The 22,843-nt window shown below is 35.4% G+C and overlaps 1 protein-coding gene across 1 annotated transcript in view; it reads right to left on the bottom strand.

The window, feature by feature from the left end:
* Window positions 1–22,843, bottom strand: part of OTOGL (otogelin like) — a 91,878-nt gene that overhangs the window by 17,588 nt on the left and 51,447 nt on the right. The window contains exons 29-45 of the mRNA XM_072923972.1: window positions 20,964–21,080; window positions 18,091–18,247; window positions 17,528–17,554; window positions 15,911–16,078; window positions 14,047–14,325; window positions 13,311–13,428; window positions 12,083–12,162; window positions 10,529–11,199; window positions 8,457–9,374; window positions 7,600–7,777; window positions 6,554–6,696; window positions 5,467–5,490; window positions 5,239–5,331; window positions 4,447–4,636; window positions 2,014–2,228; window positions 900–1,041; window positions 365–550 (exon numbers count right to left, since the gene is read on the bottom strand). Of these exons, the coding sequence (XP_072780073.1) occupies window positions 365–550; window positions 900–1,041; window positions 2,014–2,228; window positions 4,447–4,636; window positions 5,239–5,331; window positions 5,467–5,490; window positions 6,554–6,696; window positions 7,600–7,777; window positions 8,457–9,374; window positions 10,529–11,199; window positions 12,083–12,162; window positions 13,311–13,428; window positions 14,047–14,325; window positions 15,911–16,078; window positions 17,528–17,554; window positions 18,091–18,247; window positions 20,964–21,080 (3,706 nt within the window). The remainder of the gene's footprint in view (window positions 1–364; window positions 551–899; window positions 1,042–2,013; window positions 2,229–4,446; window positions 4,637–5,238; window positions 5,332–5,466; window positions 5,491–6,553; window positions 6,697–7,599; window positions 7,778–8,456; window positions 9,375–10,528; window positions 11,200–12,082; window positions 12,163–13,310; window positions 13,429–14,046; window positions 14,326–15,910; window positions 16,079–17,527; window positions 17,555–18,090; window positions 18,248–20,963; window positions 21,081–22,843) is intronic.

Raw genomic sequence — 22,843 nt, 5'->3', positions numbered from 1 at the left:
AAAAGAATTCAAGTAAGGAGGATGACCTTAAAAGCCCCAAAGGAACAGATGCTTTTCTATGGATGAAAGTGGGGGAGGGCAATTTATCCTTTCCAAAGTTTTCAAGAGAGGAAAGCCTGGGAGCTATAGAAGAATGACCATCACTTTTCCCCCATCAGCACTGGCTCTTAAAGCCAAGTTAACTGAAAGCACAAACTGCTGTAGCTTGAGAAGAAGGCAGGCTCTCTGTTGAAGGGACCTTTACCAGATTCACAGTTACTGAGGACTGACATAGAACTTAAGCTTATCTCTTACCATGAGCTATTAATATAACTGAGGTTAATACTATCATAAGTGCAAAACTACTCTGTCTTACAGTACTTACTACATTTTTCTTCTGGTATACAGAGGTCAGAGTCTGTTCTATGCAGAATGGTACCATTTTTACACACACAATCTTCCCTTAAATAGGAACAGGGAGAATCTTCATAGAACCATTTATTCAAGCATGTCTTAGCTTCACAGGGTTGCACACAAGGCTGGTATTCCTTGCCCTCAGGACAGCTCAGCGCTGCAAGGAATAAAAAAGGACATTGAGTGCTTCTGTATTCCTTTAGCATTTTATTAGTTAAATAGGTAGTAATACCAAGTGAGTTAGCACAGAAAGTACACATTTATACTTTAAACAGTACTTTTGGTAGGCAACTGATTCAATCAAAATTAAAATTCATTCATTATTAAATAATATATTCCCATCTTAAGAACTTGTACCCTGATTTACCAATGCTGTGATAAAATGAGATGTTACTTACAAGAATAATAGAAAGAAATATAATTTTAACTTATCGCTAAACACTTAATCACTAAAAAACTTCATCACTAAAGCCACATAAGGGTTCAGAATATGGCTATCTGCTTACAACAGTAATCAGGTGTCCTCCATTTAATACAGATGTTATGCTTGTTGCATAATGCCACATATGCAGAAAGTGCATCACACTCATAGTTCCAAAAATTAGTACTGTTGATCCACATCTTCTTGCAAAATTCCTGTGGTGACACCTAGGAACATATTGAAATTGGGAATTAACAAGTATAAAGTCTTCCTGTAACTAAAATAAATCAGCAATTAAGAGAATACAGCCACAAGGGAAAAAAAATCACTAGCAGTGTCCAAATTTAAAAATATCTTTTTTGTCAGAACACTCGATCTGCAGAACTTAAACTGCCAGAATTTTTTATGCTGGCTAGTAGACAGAGAATGCAGTCCTAATGAGTCACACTACTTTAAAGAACTTTTCAGCATAGCCCTGTCAACTAAAAGTGAAGAATCTCAGCTAAATATTGCTGCTGAACCTTCCATACAATCCTGCTGTGAACGAATTACTTATTATTCTGTTTCTGTGCCTGTAGGACCTGATAGCCTATTTTACACATCTATCTCTCAGAAAGAAAGGGCTACTTGAGTAATTAATCCTTTTTATTTTTAATTAAGTCAGGAAAGTCAGTTAGGCCTCTATAGCTGCATACTACAGCTATATCCCCATTAGAAAGTACAATTTGTAGAAGAAAATTATAATGATTTCTGTAAGAAATGCTACAAAATTCTCAATGTAATATTGACTATGTAAAAATATTTTAACTGGAAATTTCTTTTAGTCTAATAAATCTGCAGCTGCATGAATCACTGTTATGTGCAGCAGAAGCATGAGGCTTTCTGTTCTAGTGATCCACATCAAGCATTTATTAAAAATAACATCTCTGGAATGTGTTTATCTTGCCATCATGATCCAGTGTGTCTCCTTTGAGAAAAGCCCATTAAGTAATTTTTAAAAACAGCATAATAGCACAGGGATCAATATAGATGTGTGTTTGCAATGGACAACATGACAGGGGTATTAAAGCCACCCATTCCATTGTCAAATCATAAAAATAAGCAAAACATGAAAAATTTGCGTGTATCAGTCACTCTTTTCTTAATTATACAACTATTATATGATTTGGTCCTGTAATTTTTCTGATCCTCATACTCACTTTCTTGTGACAAGGGATGAAAATGCTTCTGTTTAACAGTTCCATACAGTATGTGCAGTTATCTTCAGTACAGTTTCTTACTGGCCTCCTGGTTGTTACATCAAGTGATTTCTCAATTTCCCAACTCTTGATGAATGCTTCAATTTCCTCCATATTCGTAATTATGGTCATGTTTTGCATTTTCAGATCATCACTAGGATCTCCATTACAAACCCCTGGGGACAGAGCATCATATTCAAACCACGCACAAACATTCCTTCATTTGGGAAAGAAAAGCAACCTGATAAGTTATGATCAACACTGCTTCAGGCTGATCTGTGATACTCAGTCATCTGAGCATATAAGTTAAAGCAGCTGTATGTCCACTGTAGTTCCAGCTTCCAGCTTGTGATTTTAGTTCTCAGCTCAATGGCTTAGTAAAACAAGTAGACCATACAATACAACTCATTGTACCTATCACAAAAATTAACTTTTGAGAAAAACTGCTACCAAAATATTCTATTGAGTGTATCAAATTCACTGTCATGGTGCTAGATTCTGATCTCATTCTACTGAATGGCAGCCAGTTCCTTGGGAGTAATAGTAGATGGTTTTGTGATTAATTGCTCATCATCAATGATTTCACACCGTATTGAGATTTAATTGAACATTATAAGTGCAAGAAGTTATTAAAAGAATCTTTTGATGAACAAATTACTTTATCTAGGGAAAACATTGTTCTTACTTAAGTTATTAATACAAAACCACTGTAAAAAAACTACCTTCCCAGACTCCTGGCTTTCATTGTCTACCTGAATTCATTATTCTATTGACCCATAAATTAAAATATATAATCTCTTTAAGCACATAGCAAGTGAATAATGCCAAAACTTTAATCTTCATACTAGTTTTACGTCTCAGGAACTGATCAGGTAAAGTTCCTCTCTTGTTTTCACTTTTCTTCTGCACTGTTAAACGTATCCTAAGCCCTTGCCATCATGTTTTCAGCTTTGCAGTCTGATGCTCTTCAGGGTCCTTTGTTCGAATAGGACTAGCTTGGTGTGGCAGGCTATTATTCTTTCAGACAGCATGGAGAAATACAGAAGATGGCATTTAAATAAGAAGTGTTTTTTAGTAGCATCACTTCCCAGTATTCTTAGCTCTTCTGCCTCTTGCCACAGATCACCAACTGCTGGTATCAGAATTTGTAAGGCCATGCTACATCAGAATCAATATGGCTTTAAAAATAAAGCAAATTTACCACATAGTCCCACAACCTTAGTTTGAGAGGAAGAGGATTGCAGAATCCCAGATAGGAACAAACAGCAGAGGACAGGAAAGAAACACTAAAGAAAACTTCCGACTTTACTGCAAAACATGAGGTAGCACAACATATTAAGCTAAGTTTGGTTTTGTCTGCATAGACTTCCTCTTTATGTTCTCATGACACAAAGAAGAACTATTCTATAGTTCTCTCTACATTTGACCTCATCTTGTCCCACTCATTCAGCATGCATAGAAAAGACGGCATGGTACTGGGAAAAGATGCAGGGCCAACCTTCACCTTCTCTCAGTAGATTTAGGAGAACTCTCCTTTTGTTCAAGCAGAAGCCAGCAATTTCTATTAAAGACTTGATTTGTTTATACTTACACTTAAAACTTTGCTTTGCTTGCTTTTAAAACTAATAGCAGTTTAAAAAACTACAAGAAGTTCATTTTCCTTTTTAATATGAAGTAGATATGTAAAATTACAAACCACTAGAAAATGAACATTTATGATAAAATTAATTTTTAATCACCTGCCTACACTTTTCCATATCATTCATACTGTCAAAGTTATAAAAGCTTGAAACGTGCTACATTTAATATCATTGTAATTCAAGACTGAGATACCTCAGCACAGTTTTGGACCTTAGACTCAGCCTCAAGAGGTCTAAAATCAGATTTTTAATTCACTGTCCTCAAAAGACTTGGACCCTTCCCAAGATACAACTTTTGTCAGTATTTTTATAGCAATAAGCTACCACTGCTAACATCAGACAGTTATTCTTGCCTCCATAATCACTGAAATTTACTATCACTACCTGAACTTCTTTAGCAGCCACTTCTTCACTAAAAATTTTCTTTTTCTTACTTGGCTTCAGCAAAACTCTCAAAACAGGCAGAAATAAGTAAAAGAAATAAGTATTTTTTTTTAAGTTCTTTAGATACAATGTGCTGATCGCTACTTGATCTGGAAAGTACTTTATTAGCACACAGTGCTTTCAAACACAATGATTAATTTATTATTAATTAATTAACAGTATTTCACAGGCTCTCACATAGGATTGCCAGCAGAGTTAATGAAGGTCACAATGAGAGCTATAGGGACAGCTGGTCACAGACACAAAAGGGAGTTGCAAATTTCAATTGGTAAGTTATTGAATAAGAAAAAAATTGCCACCATAGCCTTACCACAAAGTCCTTCTGTCTTCCTCGTTGTGTTAGAGTGTAATCCATACTGTATATCTATGATGCCTGTAACATGAGCCCACTTGATGCTAATACCAGCTGGGGTATTAACCACATACATTGCACCAGTATCCTGGATACTCAGTCCTTCTTTTGAAAACGGTAATGGTTGAATTACAGAATCCACGACTACCTAAAATAAGTCAAACACATTTTAGAGATAAAGCCAGATTGCAATGATGTATTTTATATGTATTTCTATTTTATAACAAAATACTATTTTCACAGCCTCTGCCACACATAACAGTCACAGTGCTTAGAGACCACCCATGCCACTTCCAAAAACTGAAAATGAAGTAGGCATGAGGAAAAAAATCTTTAGTAATTAGGGAAAAAATAAATCTTATTTATCACATATCATATGATGAAACAAAACGTCATTCCAATTATTGAAAGTCATCTGTTGTGACTTGTTACTGACTAGCAAGAAAAGTAGCTTAAGTATTTATCACTTCTAGGGTTCTAGGGTTTCAGGCATAACTGCTTTTGCAGCTTCATTAAAATCTCAAAAGAACTTTAATGTGACATGGAAAAATGACATTTAAATGAAGCATGGTACCAGAAAGGTAAATTGTTTATTTTGCCTCTAGTACACCATGAATTATTGGGAACCTAATCTGCAAAAGTAATACTAACCCTGTAGTGTTTTATTTTAAATCTGATTTATCACATTCTACAACAGAACAGCTCTCCAGCTATTTTTTAAGAGCACACACGCTGTTGATATATACTTACTTTTCTTGCTAAACGATTGATAAGTATTTGACAAGTGTGTGTTGTGACATTTAATTTCTTAAAACAGAGTCCTGAAGTGTTTGCAGGTGGCACCTTGAAAGAAAAGTGGCAAAGAAATTTAGTTAATATTGTTTTTCTAATTCTGTGCCAGTTTTATTAGAATTTTCTATATTAATTATTTTTTACTATTCGTGCATTTTAAAATCAGCAAAATAAGCAAGTACTTACTAGTTTTCTTATTGAATTTGCACTCTGAAAAAAACATTAAAAATAAATTAGAAGTGCAATAATAATCATCAGCATGTTTATTTAGCAAAAATAAGTTACTATTTTCTTTGCTTTTAATGTTCTTCTACAATCAGCTAAATAATTAAACTAATTTAATATATTCCATATAAATAATAAAAAATACATACTTTCCAGCTAATTTAGTGCATATGCTGAAAAGTCCCTTCAAATTATATTTCTTAAAGAACTAAAACTACAGACTTCTAAAGCTCATCTGCAGATGTGTTCTGCATTCCCACCTCTAGACTGCAACCAGGAAACGAGAGAGCAATTTAATAGAAAACATCTAAAACAATGCAAGACTGTTACCTTCAACAGTCTTAAAGTTCAAGTGTACAGCTGCCCTCTGAGAATAAATAAGAGATGGGAAGGAAAGAAGCCTGTTGAAGCCCCTCAGCACTGACTGGTTTATCCACAAACTGAAGATGGATTCAATCCAGCTGCTTAAGGCCTGCACAAATTAGGGCTATGGATAATGCAAAGGAAATGTATGTACAGATTCTAAGGATGAGACTGACCTGACCTAAACTGGAAATCTGAAAATAAAGTAGTTGGATTCCCTCTGTGGACAACGCAGAGAGTCAGACAACTACAAAGGACAACCCATCACAAAGTCATTAATACTTTCTTAAAATAGCTATACAATATATTTTGTGACTATTAAAAAAATGTTACTATTTTGACCATATTGCAAAGTATACATTCAAGGTTACAAGAACACTTCTGTGTGGAGACCCAGAAAGGAGACATGCATATTGAGAAGTTATGTCACCTCTGATAATTTAAAAAGCATCTACATTTGAATTTCCTTATAACACAACAATTACTATTTAACTCAAGATTAAATTATTTTATCTAGACAACGTTATTAAGCATGCTTCTTGAAAATTCAATAACTTGCTATTTTTTATTGAGTGTGACTTTTACGTATAAGTTTTAATTGAAATGTTTTTGCATCATTTCAAACCTATAACACAAAAAAATTCAAGGAACAGTTATAATTATTGCATAAATGCAGGAACCTTACCTGATTAGCAGGACATTTTTCAATATGAGCAACAATAATTTCTCCTGGTAACTTGACTAAAATATAGGAAGCCATATTACAGAGGGCTATATTGTTTCCATCAAATGTAATAACACTCAGTTCAGACAGTACAGAACAATGACCTAAAAAAGAACTGTCATTTAATGAGCTTACCACAAAACTGAATACAAGGCATTTCTAAAAACTTTCAATTCTAGCATTATTTTCTTTTGCACATACATTAATAGATAGATAGATAGATGACCTTGTTCTGCAGACAACATACTGAGACATAAGCCTAATGAAATGTTTAGGTTACTCAGTGGAAATACCTTAACTTGATTCTGTGTGCCCAGGGTAGGGAAAAATGTTTAAATTGGTGAAAATTTTTACTTAAGTCAATGTTTTACAGGCAAGGTCAATGAATCTGCATGATGTGAGATAAAATATATGCTTCTTTTTTTTTTTTTTTTTTTTTTTTTTTTTTTTTTTTTTTGAGATACCGACAAGGGACTTATCTGTCTTATCTTGAAAAAATATAAAGTGCAATATTGGTTTCATTGATACTGCAAGGTATTAAATATGATTTCTCTTTTCTCTTTAGCCTTTTTGTTACCTTGGCAGGCTCATGCGCCAGTTTCTGCAGTGGCTGAGCATGACTACAAACTGCAATTAGAGTTAAATGAAATATGGGGGTTATGTCTATCAGAAAAGCTAATACTTAATTTCTTTTTCTTCATAAAATGTTGAAATCTTAACATTTACACTGATAAAAATCCTGTAAAGTCTCAGCTGAAAAATACTGGTGTTCATGCTGGAGATGTCCTTTTAATGTTTTCATTAAAAAAGAAAAATAATTCTCCAGGATGTCAATTCAAAGGAACATAATGTTCAGTATATTTCATTCTGCTTTGTTGATGAATAGCTATTTTTATTTCATTCCAATATTTAACCTCATATTTCCATTGTAATAACCTTTTAATTTATTACTTGACATTTACAGATCAAGGCTGCATATTTTATTTAAAAATAAAAGAGAGACTTACAGGGACATTCCCATTCTGGACAACAGCTGTCAGTGTTAACTTGAACAGGCATTCCTCGAAAACCACAATCTGGCTTCTGCACATCCTTAGGGCAGTTCCTTGAAAGATTGTATAACATCCAAGCCGTATTAACACACACATACTGGCTACATTTGTCAACAGGTTCGAGGTATCTTGGCTGTCACATAAGGAAAAAACAACCAGAGTCAACAACTTTAATTTCATAGGCCTTATGAAGTCCAAGTGATGACTTGTCCATCCCCAAGCTCGGAATCAGTACATCTACCTGCCCTTCATCAGTTATTTTGGAATGACGTGCATTTGTGTGGTTGTAACCAGTGACAATGATACATGTCCATTCACCCACACCATTCCTGTTCCATCCAGTTTTGGAGGAATACCCTATGTAAAGCATTATGCATTGAGGGTACAAGTTATAATCAGTTTAAATCTGAAGCATTTTAAGAAACACAAAATCATGCATTCCCATAATTTTAAAATCTGTGACAAAGAAACAAGTGAAAGAAGAAAAGCCAGGGTAAGATCATGCAGAAACATCAAAATTCCAAGGATTATGGCTTTTTTGGCACCTCAGAAATATATTTAGCTATCTAGAAAACTTACACAGCTTTAAAGCATCTTTTTCAGAGCAATACATCCAAGTTGCAGAATATACAGGGCAATGTAAGAACAGCAACAAAACTATCCTCTAAGAATAACTGAGAATTTTAAAACAAGTAAATTGAATAGAAAATAGGAACTATTTTAAATCTCTGGTATTATATATGTAGAATAACAGAATGGATTGAAAAGTAATATATATGTTAACATGCAGGAGAAAATAAGACTGATCATACCATACACTCAGAAGATGTAGATATCAGTGTATGCATCATCGTGCCAAAGTAAGCCTTGTCAGCTACAGCCATCGTTTCTGATGAGGAAGGCAGAACCATTCCGCCACTAGTAAGAGATAAATCTATTATAGCTCTGGTTTGCAGCTCTGTGGCCTCTGTTACACTAAAATAAGGTGTAATGGGTTTCTGTGTTGGGATTTTGGACCTATCTGAGGTTGTTACATCCAGGACTCCAGAAATAGAGATATTTTTGACTGAGGTTGTATTTCTTGAAAAGAGCAGACTTTGAAGTGCAGTTACTGGCAAAAAAGGTGGGGAAGATTTGTCAGTTGTGGTTGTCTTTGTCTCGGTAGCATTTTTTTGCTCATGTGATGTCTGACCATCTTCTGAAATATCCACAGTTTTTTCAAATGAAGTTGTGTATTTAACTGCTGATGCTACGTATGAAGTACTCTTCATCTGTGATAATGGATTTGTAGTACCAGTTGTTTCCATTATATTAATCTTTGGAGTTTCTCTAGTGCTCTGTGAAGCTTGAGTTACTGCAGTTGTAAATAAAGATTTCTGTGTTTCTATGGTAGTAGGAACTGAAGCTGAAGCCATATAAAAATCCAAATTGACAACAAAAGAATCAGCAGTTTTTGTAGTAATCCTAGAGGCTAGGGTGGTGGTGCCTGAAGTAACTAATAAACTGGCTGAAGAACTAGGTAACATTTTTGCATAAATATAAGGTGCTTTTGAGGATGTAGATTTCACTGTTGTGTTTGTGATCACTGGCGTAGTGGATTGAGTGATGATTCCAGCTGGTATGACTGATATCATTCCATCTTCTTCTGAAGAACTTACCGAAGAACTCTGTTTTCCTAGAGAAACATTAGAGATATGAGTGGTCTTAGGAGGAGGTGAGGGCACAGAAGGCTGGTTTCAGAGGTGTTAGGCATTAGTAAAAAGGGCATTACGATGGGTGTTTTTAGTGCTGCTGATAAGTTGGTAGAGAGACTTATTCTTAAAGTGAATTTAGAAAAATCCACAGAAGTTGCAAGGTCTATAATTGGAATTTTTGAAGTTCCTTGTGTATCTAGAGATGAAACTGATGCTTGGGTAGCACTTATATTTTGTGTTAGTGACGATGTGCTACTGACTATGGGAGTCAATGACGAACTTTTAGTCTGAGATGTCACGTAAGATGGCTCTGATGTTGATAACAAGGTTGTAAATAAAGATAATGACCTTGTAAAATAAGGATTTTTGGAAGTGGAAGCACCTGAGCTTTGAGCCACAGGGTCAGTTTTCAATTCTGTATCTGAACTTTTTGGGTACTCTTTAAGTTCTGAAGTGGTTATTGATGTAGAATTCAGAGGTAATACCAATGTCCGGTAGAAATGAATGATAATGAAAAGAAATCAGTGTGCATTATTTGCCTATTTTCTGTTGAGGCTTTACTTACAAACCTATCAAAGATTGTTGTGTTGATTAGAGGAGTGGAGGCACTAAAAGGTACTGTATAAAAGCTTTTGGAGGAAACAGTGGCACCTGCCATAGCTTTGGGCTTCAGGGAGGTAAACAGAGAATGCACTGGTGTAGATACTGTGCAAATTATTTTAGGGATTTGAGAAACAACTTAAGGTGAAGCTACAGTCATTATTGTCAGAGCAACAGAAATACTGCCCTTTTTTAATGCAGTTGTCTGCCTGGGAACAGTTGTTGAAGTTTGCACTGAAGATGAAAGTGGCTTTGGAGAAAAACTGGTTGAAGAGCTAACATTCAATGATATAAGAGAAGTTTTAGACAAGAGTTTTGCTGTTTTGAAATATGAAACTGTGATTAATTGAGGAACACTTGTCTCAGAATTAGAAAATCTAGTAGTCATAGGAGTTTGAGGAGCAGTTGAAGCCAGTGCAGAACTGGGTGTGGGGTAAACTGCAGTTTGACTAATGCCAGACCTAGTTCTAACAGACAAAGTAGATATGGGAGAAGTAGATGTGTTTAGTGTCCATTGTGAACCCAGAAGAAATACTGGTCTTGTGAAAGTTTCTCTGTCAGCCCTCAAGGCAGACAAAGACACTTCAGAGTATTTCTGTTCCCTTAGAATGACTTACTGAAGGACTCCTACTCTTCCCAATCCCTGCAGGCAGCTCAGAAGTGACCAAAGATATCTTGGAGGCTAAAGTTGTTAGTGCTGAGGAAGGTCGAACTGGTCCTAGCTGAGTGGTTGATATTTCGAGTGAAAATGGAACTACCACTAGGAAAGTGGGTGTTAATAATGCAGAATGTGTCAGACTAGGACTCGCACTGAGCAGGGTTGTTGGAGTTGTTATTGTAGTGGGTAAAGTTATAGATGCATTAGAGCGGGCAGTACGTAATGTGACTGCTGAGGCTTGAAAAAGAATTGGAAAATCAGTTGAAGGGATGGGTTTGGAAAGGGCAGTAGGGCTGGCTGTACTGTGAAGTACATCAGAAGGCTCCACTGTACTTGGTAATGAAAATGTTGAATAGGTGGCTGCATTAGAAGCTTCCAATGAATAAAAGTCTGTAATGGACTGTGCTGACATATCCATTCCCCTTGAAGCTGTGTTTGCATTTATGGTTATTTTGTCTGTCACACCGATGAGAGTCGATTTGTTCCCTGAAGTAACAAATACAGGGAGTGTCTGAGGAAATCTCTCTGTGGTAGGACCCATGTGAGAGATTAACAGTGAAGGTTTCAGTCCAACTTCTGATTTTGTAGGTGTCACAGGTATGCCTAAAAGGAAAAATGTGTGTTTAACTGTCTTTTATGGGTTATTAGTAAAGAAAAAAAAAAAAAACCTATCTCTACTCAAATCCCACTTAAATATTAGCAAATCAGATCTTGACAATGGTTCCAGGTCATCTGATGACTTTAAGGAACTCAGCTGACTCAAAATGTTTGCTAATTTTCTCTGCAAATGAAGTAGTTAAACTTTTATTATTGGTGAAAACCTTTATTTTGCAGGGCAATTTCAAAGCAACAAGACAATTCTATAGAATATTCAGTAAATCCAAAATGGCAAAATATTTGAAATAAGTATATTTCATCCTTAGAGGACATTATACAAGATAATTTTGTACTAGCAAATATCAAGAATAATGTATCTAATTCAAAATTTGTACAATAAAATAAAATACAGTATTAAAATTAGATTTGAAGGTAAAAATAATACTTTATCCCACAGAATAAGGATGTAATATGGTATCTTTACACACCAGAAATTATGAAATAGGTGAGCTGAATTTGTTAGTGTTGTGTCATCCTCAGAAAAGACTGAACTTTTTGCTACAGCTGTATTTCTTTCATTTGGAATCTCTCCCTTACAGATATGTAATATACTAGCGTTATATAGTCAAATATAGTTGTTCTGAGTATAACATAATCACAAAAGGTTATATATAGCCCTATTTGAGAAATATATATAATTCAATTTAAAATATAACTTTCTGAATGCAGAAGCTGTAGTCTGGGTGACTGGGAATGGAGTCTATGTCCCAGAGAAACAATCTTCAACAGAAATATGTTCTGAGAAAGCATTTAATTTTAAAAGAATTACATTTTATTAATCCTTTCCTGGACTTTATAACAGTAGATCAACATAATAAAGTATACTCACAGTCTTCTGGATAAACACATCTAAGTGTGACCTCATCAAGGATCATGTTTTTTGGACAGTATGGCATGCATCCTTCAACCCTTTAAAACATTGTATAGTCAATTCTAGAGCCACAGTAGAGGTATAAGTTAATTTTAAATTATTTTACTTTGGCTAAACAAACCATTAGAATGTCTTATCAGAGTTCTGAGAACTTTCCAATGAAATTATGAACATAGCATTTTGAGGCATTTCAAGGTCAAAAAGTTATTGAACAGCATAATTCTACTTCTAAACTGTTAATAATTATTTGCATAGGCTGATGAATATGACAGCTTTGGACTATTTTTCTTCCACAACCAGGTGGAAGTTTAGATTCCTAAACAGAAAGATTTTTCACAGAATGATGAACTTGTCTACAAGACTTTTCTCACACAGGAGAATGCAGACAAATCACTATATTCCCATGTCTTTTTCATTCTGGGGAACTTTTCAATAAGAAAATCATTGCATTAACAACCAGTGTTCACATAAGGAAAAAGCTAAGAATAGCAACAGAGAAAATTAGTCATATTAGTAGTATTACTAATCATAAATTGAATATGCCTAGGGAGTCTGAAATCTAAAATATCCTTTCTTTTCCACCACATTGAGCTTTTAGATATTTTTTCCTTTTAGTTTGCTGTGGTTTCATAGAGGCCAGGGGAGAACCACTAAGACAGGAAATCTGTCTACTAAATCCCAAGCTACCCCTCTGAAATCCCTCCCTGCATGCCAGTGGGCATCTCCCAGTATAAAAGTTCCCTCTTCTTACAGGAGAGGGCGTATTCCTCCCTTGCTATTCCTACAATTTTTGATCTCTGTCATATAAACACCAGAAAGATGCAGTCGTTTTAGCATCATGGTGTGCTGGTTTAGGATGCAACTATAAATCCACAGAAGGAAATAGCCTTCATTTAATTTAACAGCTTCCTACTTAACCCCTACCAGAAGTTATTCCTCTGGGCTAAATACAAACGCTCTTGCTCTTGTGCTGGAAAGCACATCTAAATGCGAATACAAACTGTGGGAAATGAGAGGCTTGGTACAAATGTTTTCATATGACTTGTGAGAGTTTCTCATAAGGATGATATTGAAATCTGGATAGTAGAACTAAATGGATATTGCAGCAGCAGTGATTTTCAGAAAGCATATGGTACGCTTATTACAAAAAACAATACAGTAGCAATATGAGATTAATTTTACTTACAGAGGAAGAAATTTACATGCTATTCCTTCAGGATCACTACATGTCTTAAAACAAGGATTAGCACAAGATTCATATCGCCATTCACACATCCTTCTGTAAGGCACAGAAGCACTGAGTTCTGAGAAGGAAAGAAAGGATTTTTTTAATTGATTCAATAGTCAATAAACAATTTAAATTTGCAACCTTTTCTATAACATACATTGGGATCTTCAGATAAATGAAAAATGAAAACCAAATAGACAAATTTTTCAGAACCTTCCAATAGGTGAAATTTTGTTCAGTTTTGACTATTTTAAATTTGTTCAAGCTAAAAGGCACTTCAAGCTTTGACAATAAAAACAGCTATTCATTTTTACAATATACTCTGGTTTAAAACCTAAAAGGTCAGTTAAACATATTGAAGATACTGTTCGTTGTAGATGCAATACAATTACCCAATTCATTTAAAAGAATAGATATCTATATATTACTAATGAGATATTAACATATATTGTTTTGTGAAATGTCACTTTCATTTTCAAAGAGTAAGCCAATGAAAACATAGTTCAAACATAAAGTGACCATCCTATCTGCAAAAGTTAGAAAATAATAGCATTTTGAGATGGAATGGAAGACAGAAAGAAATTAAAAATAAGAAAAAATATTTGTTACTATTGTTGATGAAATACAAGAAAGAAAATGCTCTGAAGGCAAGCAGAAAAAGGATATTTATCCCTGTGGATTATGCAAAATTTACCTTCAATACTAAAGCTACTGAAATGTTTGAATTCTTCTGAACCATCATACTTTTCCACTTTAAGACTGGATGAGGTGAGAATGATGAAAAAACCTTTTTTACTGTGCAGCTCAAAGGCACTGAGCCCTGGACTCCAAAGACCCTGGTGGTGGAAGAAGGTGGCTCGTCTCTGAAAGGAGGCATTTGCCTGCCACTGCTCCAACCCAATGGTTTCATTGTCATGTACACACAGAAAGTAGTTTGGTCTTTCAGCAGATTCAAGGGAAACAAGAGACAGAGCTTCCACAGAAGAAAAAAAATAATAAATATGGTGAGATTTTCACAGAAAACAACTTATAATTGAGATTAAATCCTATACATTGGCCGTTAAGTGGCTCCTGTTAAAAACTGTCTTTTCACAAAAAAAAAAAAAAAAAAAAAAAAAAAGTCAGTTTTATGTTGCACAAAAGAGAGTTAGAAACACAGTGCAGTGCAGTGGATCCTATAATCCAGAACCACCAGGGAACGTATCAGTTAGACCAAAAGTGCATTCAGCCAACTGCTACTAATCTTCAAAAATTATTCCTAAGCAGTCTCAGACTGGAAATTGCATATCTTGGGAGTTTTTCCTCAAGTTTGGACAAATGTCTGACAGCTTAGCAAGGCCAAAATTTCATTAGTAAATTATATCACATTGTACGAACATTGAGGTCAGGCTTTTTTTTATATGCAGTCATATCCAGAAATACTGTAGAAAAATCTATGGCCAAATAAGAGACTTAGCCTCCATTTGCTCTACCTATGCCACAAATAAAAAGTGAAAAAATTCTCTGAAAATGTAAGGCTTTATAAGAAGACTGACTTCATACTTGAATGTGATCTTGAAGGTCACCTTGATTTTCAACTTGAATGTGGTCTTGAAGATCTTTTATCTATAGGAATATTTTCTCATCCCTCATTTCCCTATGAAAGTCATCTGTGTACTGCACAGATATAATGAATTATTTACTTCCATTTTACATGGGGATTTGACAAGACTGAATTAATTCTTCTGTTGTATGTATTTTTCATTTCAAAATCACATCTAAAAACCTAATTTTACCATGGCAATAGACATTCAAATGTTTATAAACTTAGTTTGAAAATTTTCTGTGGAGAGAATCCTTCTTTATGTTGGTTTTTGAGGGTTTGTGATTTTTTTCAACACATTAAATTATTTGACAAAGCAATGACCAAATCTTTAATAATTTAATTGGCACAATCTTCACATATGTGAAGAAAGAAAAATATATACAGAAGGAAAAATATTTAAACAGATTTATTTTTGTTGTATAGTTTGGGTAAGTCTCTGATAAGTAAAACATAGAGTTTATGATTAGCTGTTCACTAAGAAACTACCTTCTATGTTGCACAGAGATGCTGCTTGTTAATGAAGCAGAAATAGATTGATCATTCTGAGTTGCACATTTTCTAGGTCAGGAAAGGTAAAAAATAAGGTGGAAACACAAGGTAGAATCAATTTCACTGGAGACAAAATGTCCTGCATTGACCTTAAGTGTTGATATTTGCTAGATACTTGTGAAAAATTCACCAGTTTCCAGTTGTACAAACTAATTGGATTTTTTTCACAAAGTTACTCTATTCACTCGTATATTGTAATATTTCTAAAATAACTTTTGAAAAGTCAACTTTAAAGCTGGAATTGAGGGTTTCTAGTATTAAAAAAATTACAATTTAAATCCCTCCTTCATTTTGAAACTGGCCACTTATTCCAAAAACTAAAAATATATGGACTACTTTAGGACATTTAGAAGATGCAGCAAAAATCATTCATATAGTTTGAGATATATATCTCACCATTAGCAAAACTGCTGAGAACACTTACATAAATCTTTATCTTTGAAAAGACCTGGAGTTATCATGAAACTGAAAATTACATTTCCATGTGCTCCAGTTCTAGGTAAGGGAAATATCCTTCTGCTGGATACATTAGCCCCTATAATTGTGTCATGCATGCCAAAACTTGCCAAAATATAGGGTCCTTCACCAAGACCTACAGGAAGAAAAATCAAACAGAAACACAAAAATTTTCATTGCATAATATACAGAAGTTAAGTCTTAATTTTCCACTTGGTAGTAGAAACATGCATAACTCTGTACTTGACTTTAACCCCAGCAGGCAGCTAAGCACCACACACCTGGTCACTCACCACACACCTCACAAAGAAAGTGGAGGGGAAGAACTGAAAAAAGCTCATGGGTAACATAAAGACAGTTAAATCATGGTTTGGTTTGAGTTTTGCTTGTAGAGAAATAAGGAAAAAAAAAATAAAAAGGAAACCAAAGAAAACAATTGCAAAAAGAAAACAAAGAAAACAAAGCAAAGTGATGAAAAAGCCAAAATTCTTCACCATCAGCTGACCAAGATCTAGATGAACCCTAAGCAATGCCAGTCCCAGAAAACTGCCCCTCCAATTTCTATTACTGAACTCAATATCATGTGTTCTGTAACATCCCTCTTGTCAGCTAGAGTCAGTTGTCCCAGCTCTGTTCTCTCTAACCTCCTGTGCAGCCCCAGCTTGCTTCCTGATGGATCAGCTTTAGAACTGGAAAAAGCCTTAATCTATGTAAGCACTAGGTAAAACACCACTGTCATCACAAATACAAAATATATTATTAAATTCATGTTAACTATATGGAGAAAATTAGCCAAAACCTCCTTCCTACTTTTTCATTGAATCATAGAATAATTAAGGGCAGAAAAGACCTTTAAGACCACTATTGTGATGTTCATCATTAAAGCCATGTCTTCAAACTTTTTTGAGTAAGATAAAATTCCATATTACAAAGTAATTGTGGGAAGTCAGCTATACCTAGCAAGATCCACATGCTACTACAATAGTAGGCCAGACTGGAGGAGAAAAAAATCATCTCTATAATGATCCTCATTATAGGACACAAGTCATCCTAGCCATCAAAAGGATACATTAAAAGTCAGATTCATTCATTCATTGTGATTAGTCAAGTTTCCCTTTTCAATATCTATTGCTCCCTATAAAGTATGTGCACAGTATCCAAATATTAGAGGGGATGACAGGAATTCATTCTGTTAAGTTAATACCACTCTCATACTAAGGTACTGCTCTTTTTACAGTCCAGTATGTTGAGACTTGTGCACAAAATCCAATAGCCTATCAATGTCTAAATATTGTAGGTCCCAGCTCTGAAATTTACAGTACAAACACAAGGAAAGGTCCTTCTAGAGCTTCTCCCTGACTGCTACCATACGTTGTAGGATGATGGATCAATCCACACCCCCCACACTGAACATTATGAACTTGTTAATGAGGCATCAGGGATTACTAGGATCATTCAACAAACCTGGGCCACTAACCTTCACTCATTAAAAATAAAAGTAATTTTAAAACTGCATACATCAAATCAAAGAAAAAACTCATAAATTAATTGAGTTTTTTAAACAAGAATATCAAATAATACATACCTTGGTTGTAATATTCACAGTCATAAGCTAAAAGAAAAAGAAAACAAACATATTATAATTACTGTTACTATTATTATTACCATTATTATTACTTCAAAGTAACAAGAGAATCCATGTATCTCTGCATCTTAAATATGTAAAGCTAATTTCAGGAAAGGAAGTTTCATGTCTCACAAGATATTTCAGTCAGTGATTTTATTTTCTTAGACTTTCGTCCAGTGACAGCTGACCTGAAGGAAGAATTAGTGTACAGCTAAGAACCCTTCTTGCTGTTAATGAAAAGAACAGACTGGGTCTCTTTGGAGCCATACACAGAAAACTGGACATCCACCAGTGCCTTTCCCACAGGCTCTGCACTAACACACCCTAAGCACAGCCAGCCCTTCTCAGCAGGACAGCGAATTTGGGTGTATAAGGATGACACACCTAACACAGAGACAGCTTGAGAGATGTTAACTATGTTTATCATCCACTTGTTTCTGTCATATTTATATAATTGGGCAGCAAAAAGTCAGAGATGCCCATGAGATGAGCTCTGGAGCATGGCCAGCCCAGGTACATACCACAGAGCAAAGGAGATCGCCAGTGAATCGCTGCTCCTTGCTGGCAGCACTTGTGGGCATAAGCTGCAATACTGGTACACAAACACTCACAGTCCCCACCAAGATTGCAGTTGCATGTATCTGTGTGACAGTTTTTGATAAAAGAAGTCACATCAATCTGGCGGGGAAAGAACAAAAACAGGTGACTTAATTGCATGAGCTGTACAAATTCTAGTCGCAGCAGGAGTTTTGCTTCTGGACTGACTGAAAGAATTAAACACAAAAATAAGGTATTTTCCAAAGGTGTTTGCGCATATTCCTACACAAAATATACACTTCAAATGAGCAGTTTATACCTAAGTTAAAGGTCAAAAGAAAAATTCAGTCAGTGATTACTAACAAGCATGTTCATCCACACACTCACTGTTCATCAATTTTAAAGAATTATTGAAGCTGGAATTTATGCTTTTATAAGGCAAATACTGGCATCTGTGGTCATCCTATCAGTTTTGCATGAACAACAAAATCAGAGGTGTGACTGTGATTACCAAGTTATTAAAGTAATGATTTATACAGGGGGGTTTTCCCAGGGGAAGAAAGCTTACAATCACTGGTGAAATTGTGCAGAAAAAAAAACATTTCTGCATTTATCAAGATTTTAATACAATTTTTCCACAAAACTTCATTACATCAGAAACCCACATTCTCTAAAATCTATCAGAATATTGCATGCTTTTGCATGATACACTATTTCTTGAGTTTAAATCCTCTTTTTTGTAATGTCAAGCAACATTTCCAAAACAATGTTCTTACTCAACACATGGACTGTTTAAAGCAACACTTTCCTTCAGTTTAGTCTTTGGTCTAGCTCAGCTGTAAAGCACTCAAATGGCACACGTCAGATTACAGAAATACCACCACAGTAACAAAGCAGTACTTATCTACCACGAAGACAGCTTCTCAGCTGGCAGTTGCTAGAAGCTGGCAGGGACTGCATAAAGGGCAGAGAGATGTTATTGTGCTTTCATTCTTTTCCTTGTTTTGAAAACAGGGATACCACTGGGGATGTGGTAGAAACACATGAGAACTAGCTCCATTGAAAGTGACAGTAGTAGCTTTGTAGAAATCACCTAACAGCAAACTGGCTCCAAATATATCAATCTCTCCATAGGTCAGCAATATCCCGCTCTTGTGACAAACTGGGAGCCTTGGGCCAAAGTTCCTGCTGAGTTCAGGAATTAGGAGGAAGACCCTTTTTTCTCTGTTGTCAGGTTCCTCAGACCCTGTTGAATTCAGTCCTTATCTGGCAACTGCAATCCATCAGTTGCTGCTAGCCACAGATGCAAGATTTTGCCTCCCTGCAAACTGGTATTGCAGCCTGAGTTAAACTGCACGGCTGCCTGTCCCACAGACAGGAGCTTGCCTGCATGCATTGCAGGATCTTCCACCCACAGAACAGCAGCAACAATAAGCACGTTGGGAACCCCCATCTATGTTTTCTGTTCTTTCCATGCCCCCAGTGTCAGTCTCTGGCTCAGGCTTTTTTCTTGGCACCCTGCTCCCCAGCCAGCAGTCAGCTGTGCATGCCCTTGATAGGAGGTCACTCTACATTACTTTTGCAGGAGCTGTACTTTCACATGCTGATTAACAGGTTCTAAAAACACAGGAAAGATGTTACTCTCCCATACAAGATAGATGCATACGTGTGGAAATACTTGACTACTAATTAAATTGCATGTTCCTGACATAGATTTTTTAACATAATTGTGCTAGATTTCTGGCATAATATTTAAAAATTCTAATCACAATATGGATAAGATATAGAAAATTAACATTCAAGAGAAAAGATCTTTCTGAGTTGTTATAATAATACAGTTTCTTAAAGACTCTCAAAAGTTCTATTTTTATGTATTATTTGCCACTTCAAAAATACACTCCTTACTAAGTTCTCAGGCACATGCTCAAAAAATTCTTTACATAGTAACTTAAGTCAACATTAATAAATCTCTTGGGTTAAACTACTGCAACCTCCTTCACAGGCAAATTCCTAACCATGTTGACATCCAGCTTCAGTCCTGAATGTCAGGAGGTCCAGCTGAGACAGCTAATTATCTCATTTAGTATTAATACTCATGAAGAAATTAAGAGACTTAGATGAATTGTTGTAGTGGTTCTTGCTTGTTCAGGTGTAAAGAAGCACCTAAATACCATTGGGAAGCAAAAACTAGAAAGAGGGGAAAATGTATAAAGCATGTCTTGCATTGATAATGGGTGGATTAAAATGGAATAAGAGATTACCATACAAAATAGTGTTGTCCCTGTCTTGTCTAGGCTGAACTGGAGGACATTCTTGTAACTCTTTTAACTCATACTCAGCCAGGTATTGGGAAAACAAGGATACCAAACCTCAGAGTTTTGATAAAACCAGACAATAAGCTGCCAAACAATTAAAAATACCAATAACTCAAAAGAAAAAAATCTTCCTCTTTCATATTTCTTTCTATATAAAGCAGGACACAACAAAATAAAAGCATTTGAACTAAGCTGTAGGTGCATTACACATATACTCTCTTTAGAATCCCTCAACTAATACAAATTTAAAATTTGCAAAACTTAGCTACCTATATAGACAAAAGGTATAAACAAAACCTTAAGAGGATAGAACCTTGGTTATTCAGTAGATTAACTCACAATTCTCTTACCACTTTTATTTTTAGGTTCCAGTCTTGAAAGGAACAAGGAGCTCTGCACAAATATAGCCCACCCAAACAGAGATACTTGCAGGGCTTTATTCTTTGTCCTCACATTTAGACTGAGAGTACTGGCAAGAAGAAATTAATTACTGTAATTTTATTATTTTAATGAGAGCAATCTTGGATATTTAATAAACTTACCACATTGCGACAAGGTGCAAAAAGATCACTGTATAAAATTGAGCATTCCTTTTTTGCATAAGGAAACTTGCTCTGATGTACTTCACATGGCCTCAGTGTTTCATTTGGACTCTTGCACTTGAAAACAAGCAAAAAACCCACAAAAATTTTATAGGTAAGTGTGTTTATCACAGACTCAGGTACACCATAGTATCATATAATTCGATACTTTAATAATCAGAAAATTAAAAAATTTCAATTCTATGTTCATCTTCTTTCCTTGATTTGTTTTTATAATTGAAAACATTTGCACCAAAAAATAATCTTTTTGTTTTGTTCTAAAGCACTAAAATGTTCCTGCTGTCTGCTCAGTGAATAAAGACAAAATGTTTTCTTTGTGACACATTATAATCATTACCAGAGCAACCAACTGTAACATCACAAACAAATACGTGGTCCAAATCCATCTTGGGTGGTTTTCACTGACTTTAAATGGAGTCATACTACAGATGGCTTTAGCCCTGTAAGTTCAAATAAAGAAGCAGTGGTAGGAAGGGAGCAACTCAGTAAAATATAGTCAAAGATCATCGTGATAACTCAAAAATGGGTGAGATACAATTACATTATTTATAGAATATCTTCAAAAAGAAAAAAAAATAATAGAATAATATAGGAAAGGGACACTCAGCTCAGAGAGAACACGAATTCATCTGAAACCACGCTGTGCTGGTGCTGCAGGCAAGGTGGGTGTAATGCACCAGGAGGGTATGCAATGAATGCATAGGCATCACAGCAGCCTTCGCTGCAGTGCATCACTCACCTATGCTGCCCTCCTGTCCAGGTGCTCAGACACTGCTGTGAGGACATGTGCTGCCACTCTGAGGAAGGAGAAGCCCTGGAAGCATCTCCTACTTCACAGTGCTAATACAAGCACATATCCCAGTAGCAGAGCTGGGTTCTAGGCCTCCAGCTATCAAATACTCCTTTACAGTATTTCTATTTTTCAGAAATGGTGACCAGGATACATCTTTACAATAGGCCAAAGGTCCTTTCTGAAAAAGTCCTGAAGGTCTACTGCAGGGCAGATGAAGTGTCAAGTCTGTCTGAGCACAGCCAACCAGCAAGACCAAAGACCTGAGTGCTTTGACAGACATAGGTATCAGGAGATGACATGGGATTTTACAGATATGTATCTCCACCAAAAAGTAAGGTGCAAGTCTGAGATGCATGTGCAAAAATTATAAAATCCTACAAGTTAATGAGCTATGCAAACACTATGCACCTTTTTAAAGGAGCCGCTTAATTGATAAATTGAAAATGAAAAATTCATGAACTTGATAAAAGTATTCACACATTTGTTTATGTAGGACCTTCTAGATGAGCAGTATAACTCTACACATTAGCCTTCCTTGCTTATGATATTTAAACATTTCATGTAGAATAAAATATATCTGAAGGGAGATATTGAGGCAGAGAAGCCTCAAAATCTTTATTCCAAAGCATTCTTCCATGAGGTAAGAGATCGATTTCCTACTGTGTCAAGGAGAGAACAGATTAAAAACTGGTCCTGACAGATATCCAAAGGGAATGTGTTACAAATAATGACTTTTCAGGAGGTCCACAAGGCTATAAAACTTTACATCTTCGCAGCACAAATAAATGAAACACCTATTCTCCTGTGTTATAAACCAGAGTTGCAAAATAAATGTGTGTTATAAACCATTTATAACACCAAATAGTGTTATAAACACCATTTGGTGTAATATTTATAACATTTATAACATTATAAATTTATATATTTATAACATTATACATTTATAACACCAAATTATGTTATAAACTGTTCACTCCCTATAGCATCCTCCTACCTTCTCCTCAGAATACACATTTCCATACAGGGT

This window comes from Taeniopygia guttata, chromosome 1A (genome assembly GCF_048771995.1).
Source record: "Taeniopygia guttata chromosome 1A, bTaeGut7.mat, whole genome shotgun sequence".
NCBI classification, from domain to species: Eukaryota; Metazoa; Chordata; class Aves; order Passeriformes; family Estrildidae; genus Taeniopygia; species Taeniopygia guttata.
This window is presented reverse-complemented; position numbering and strand designations above follow the sequence as displayed.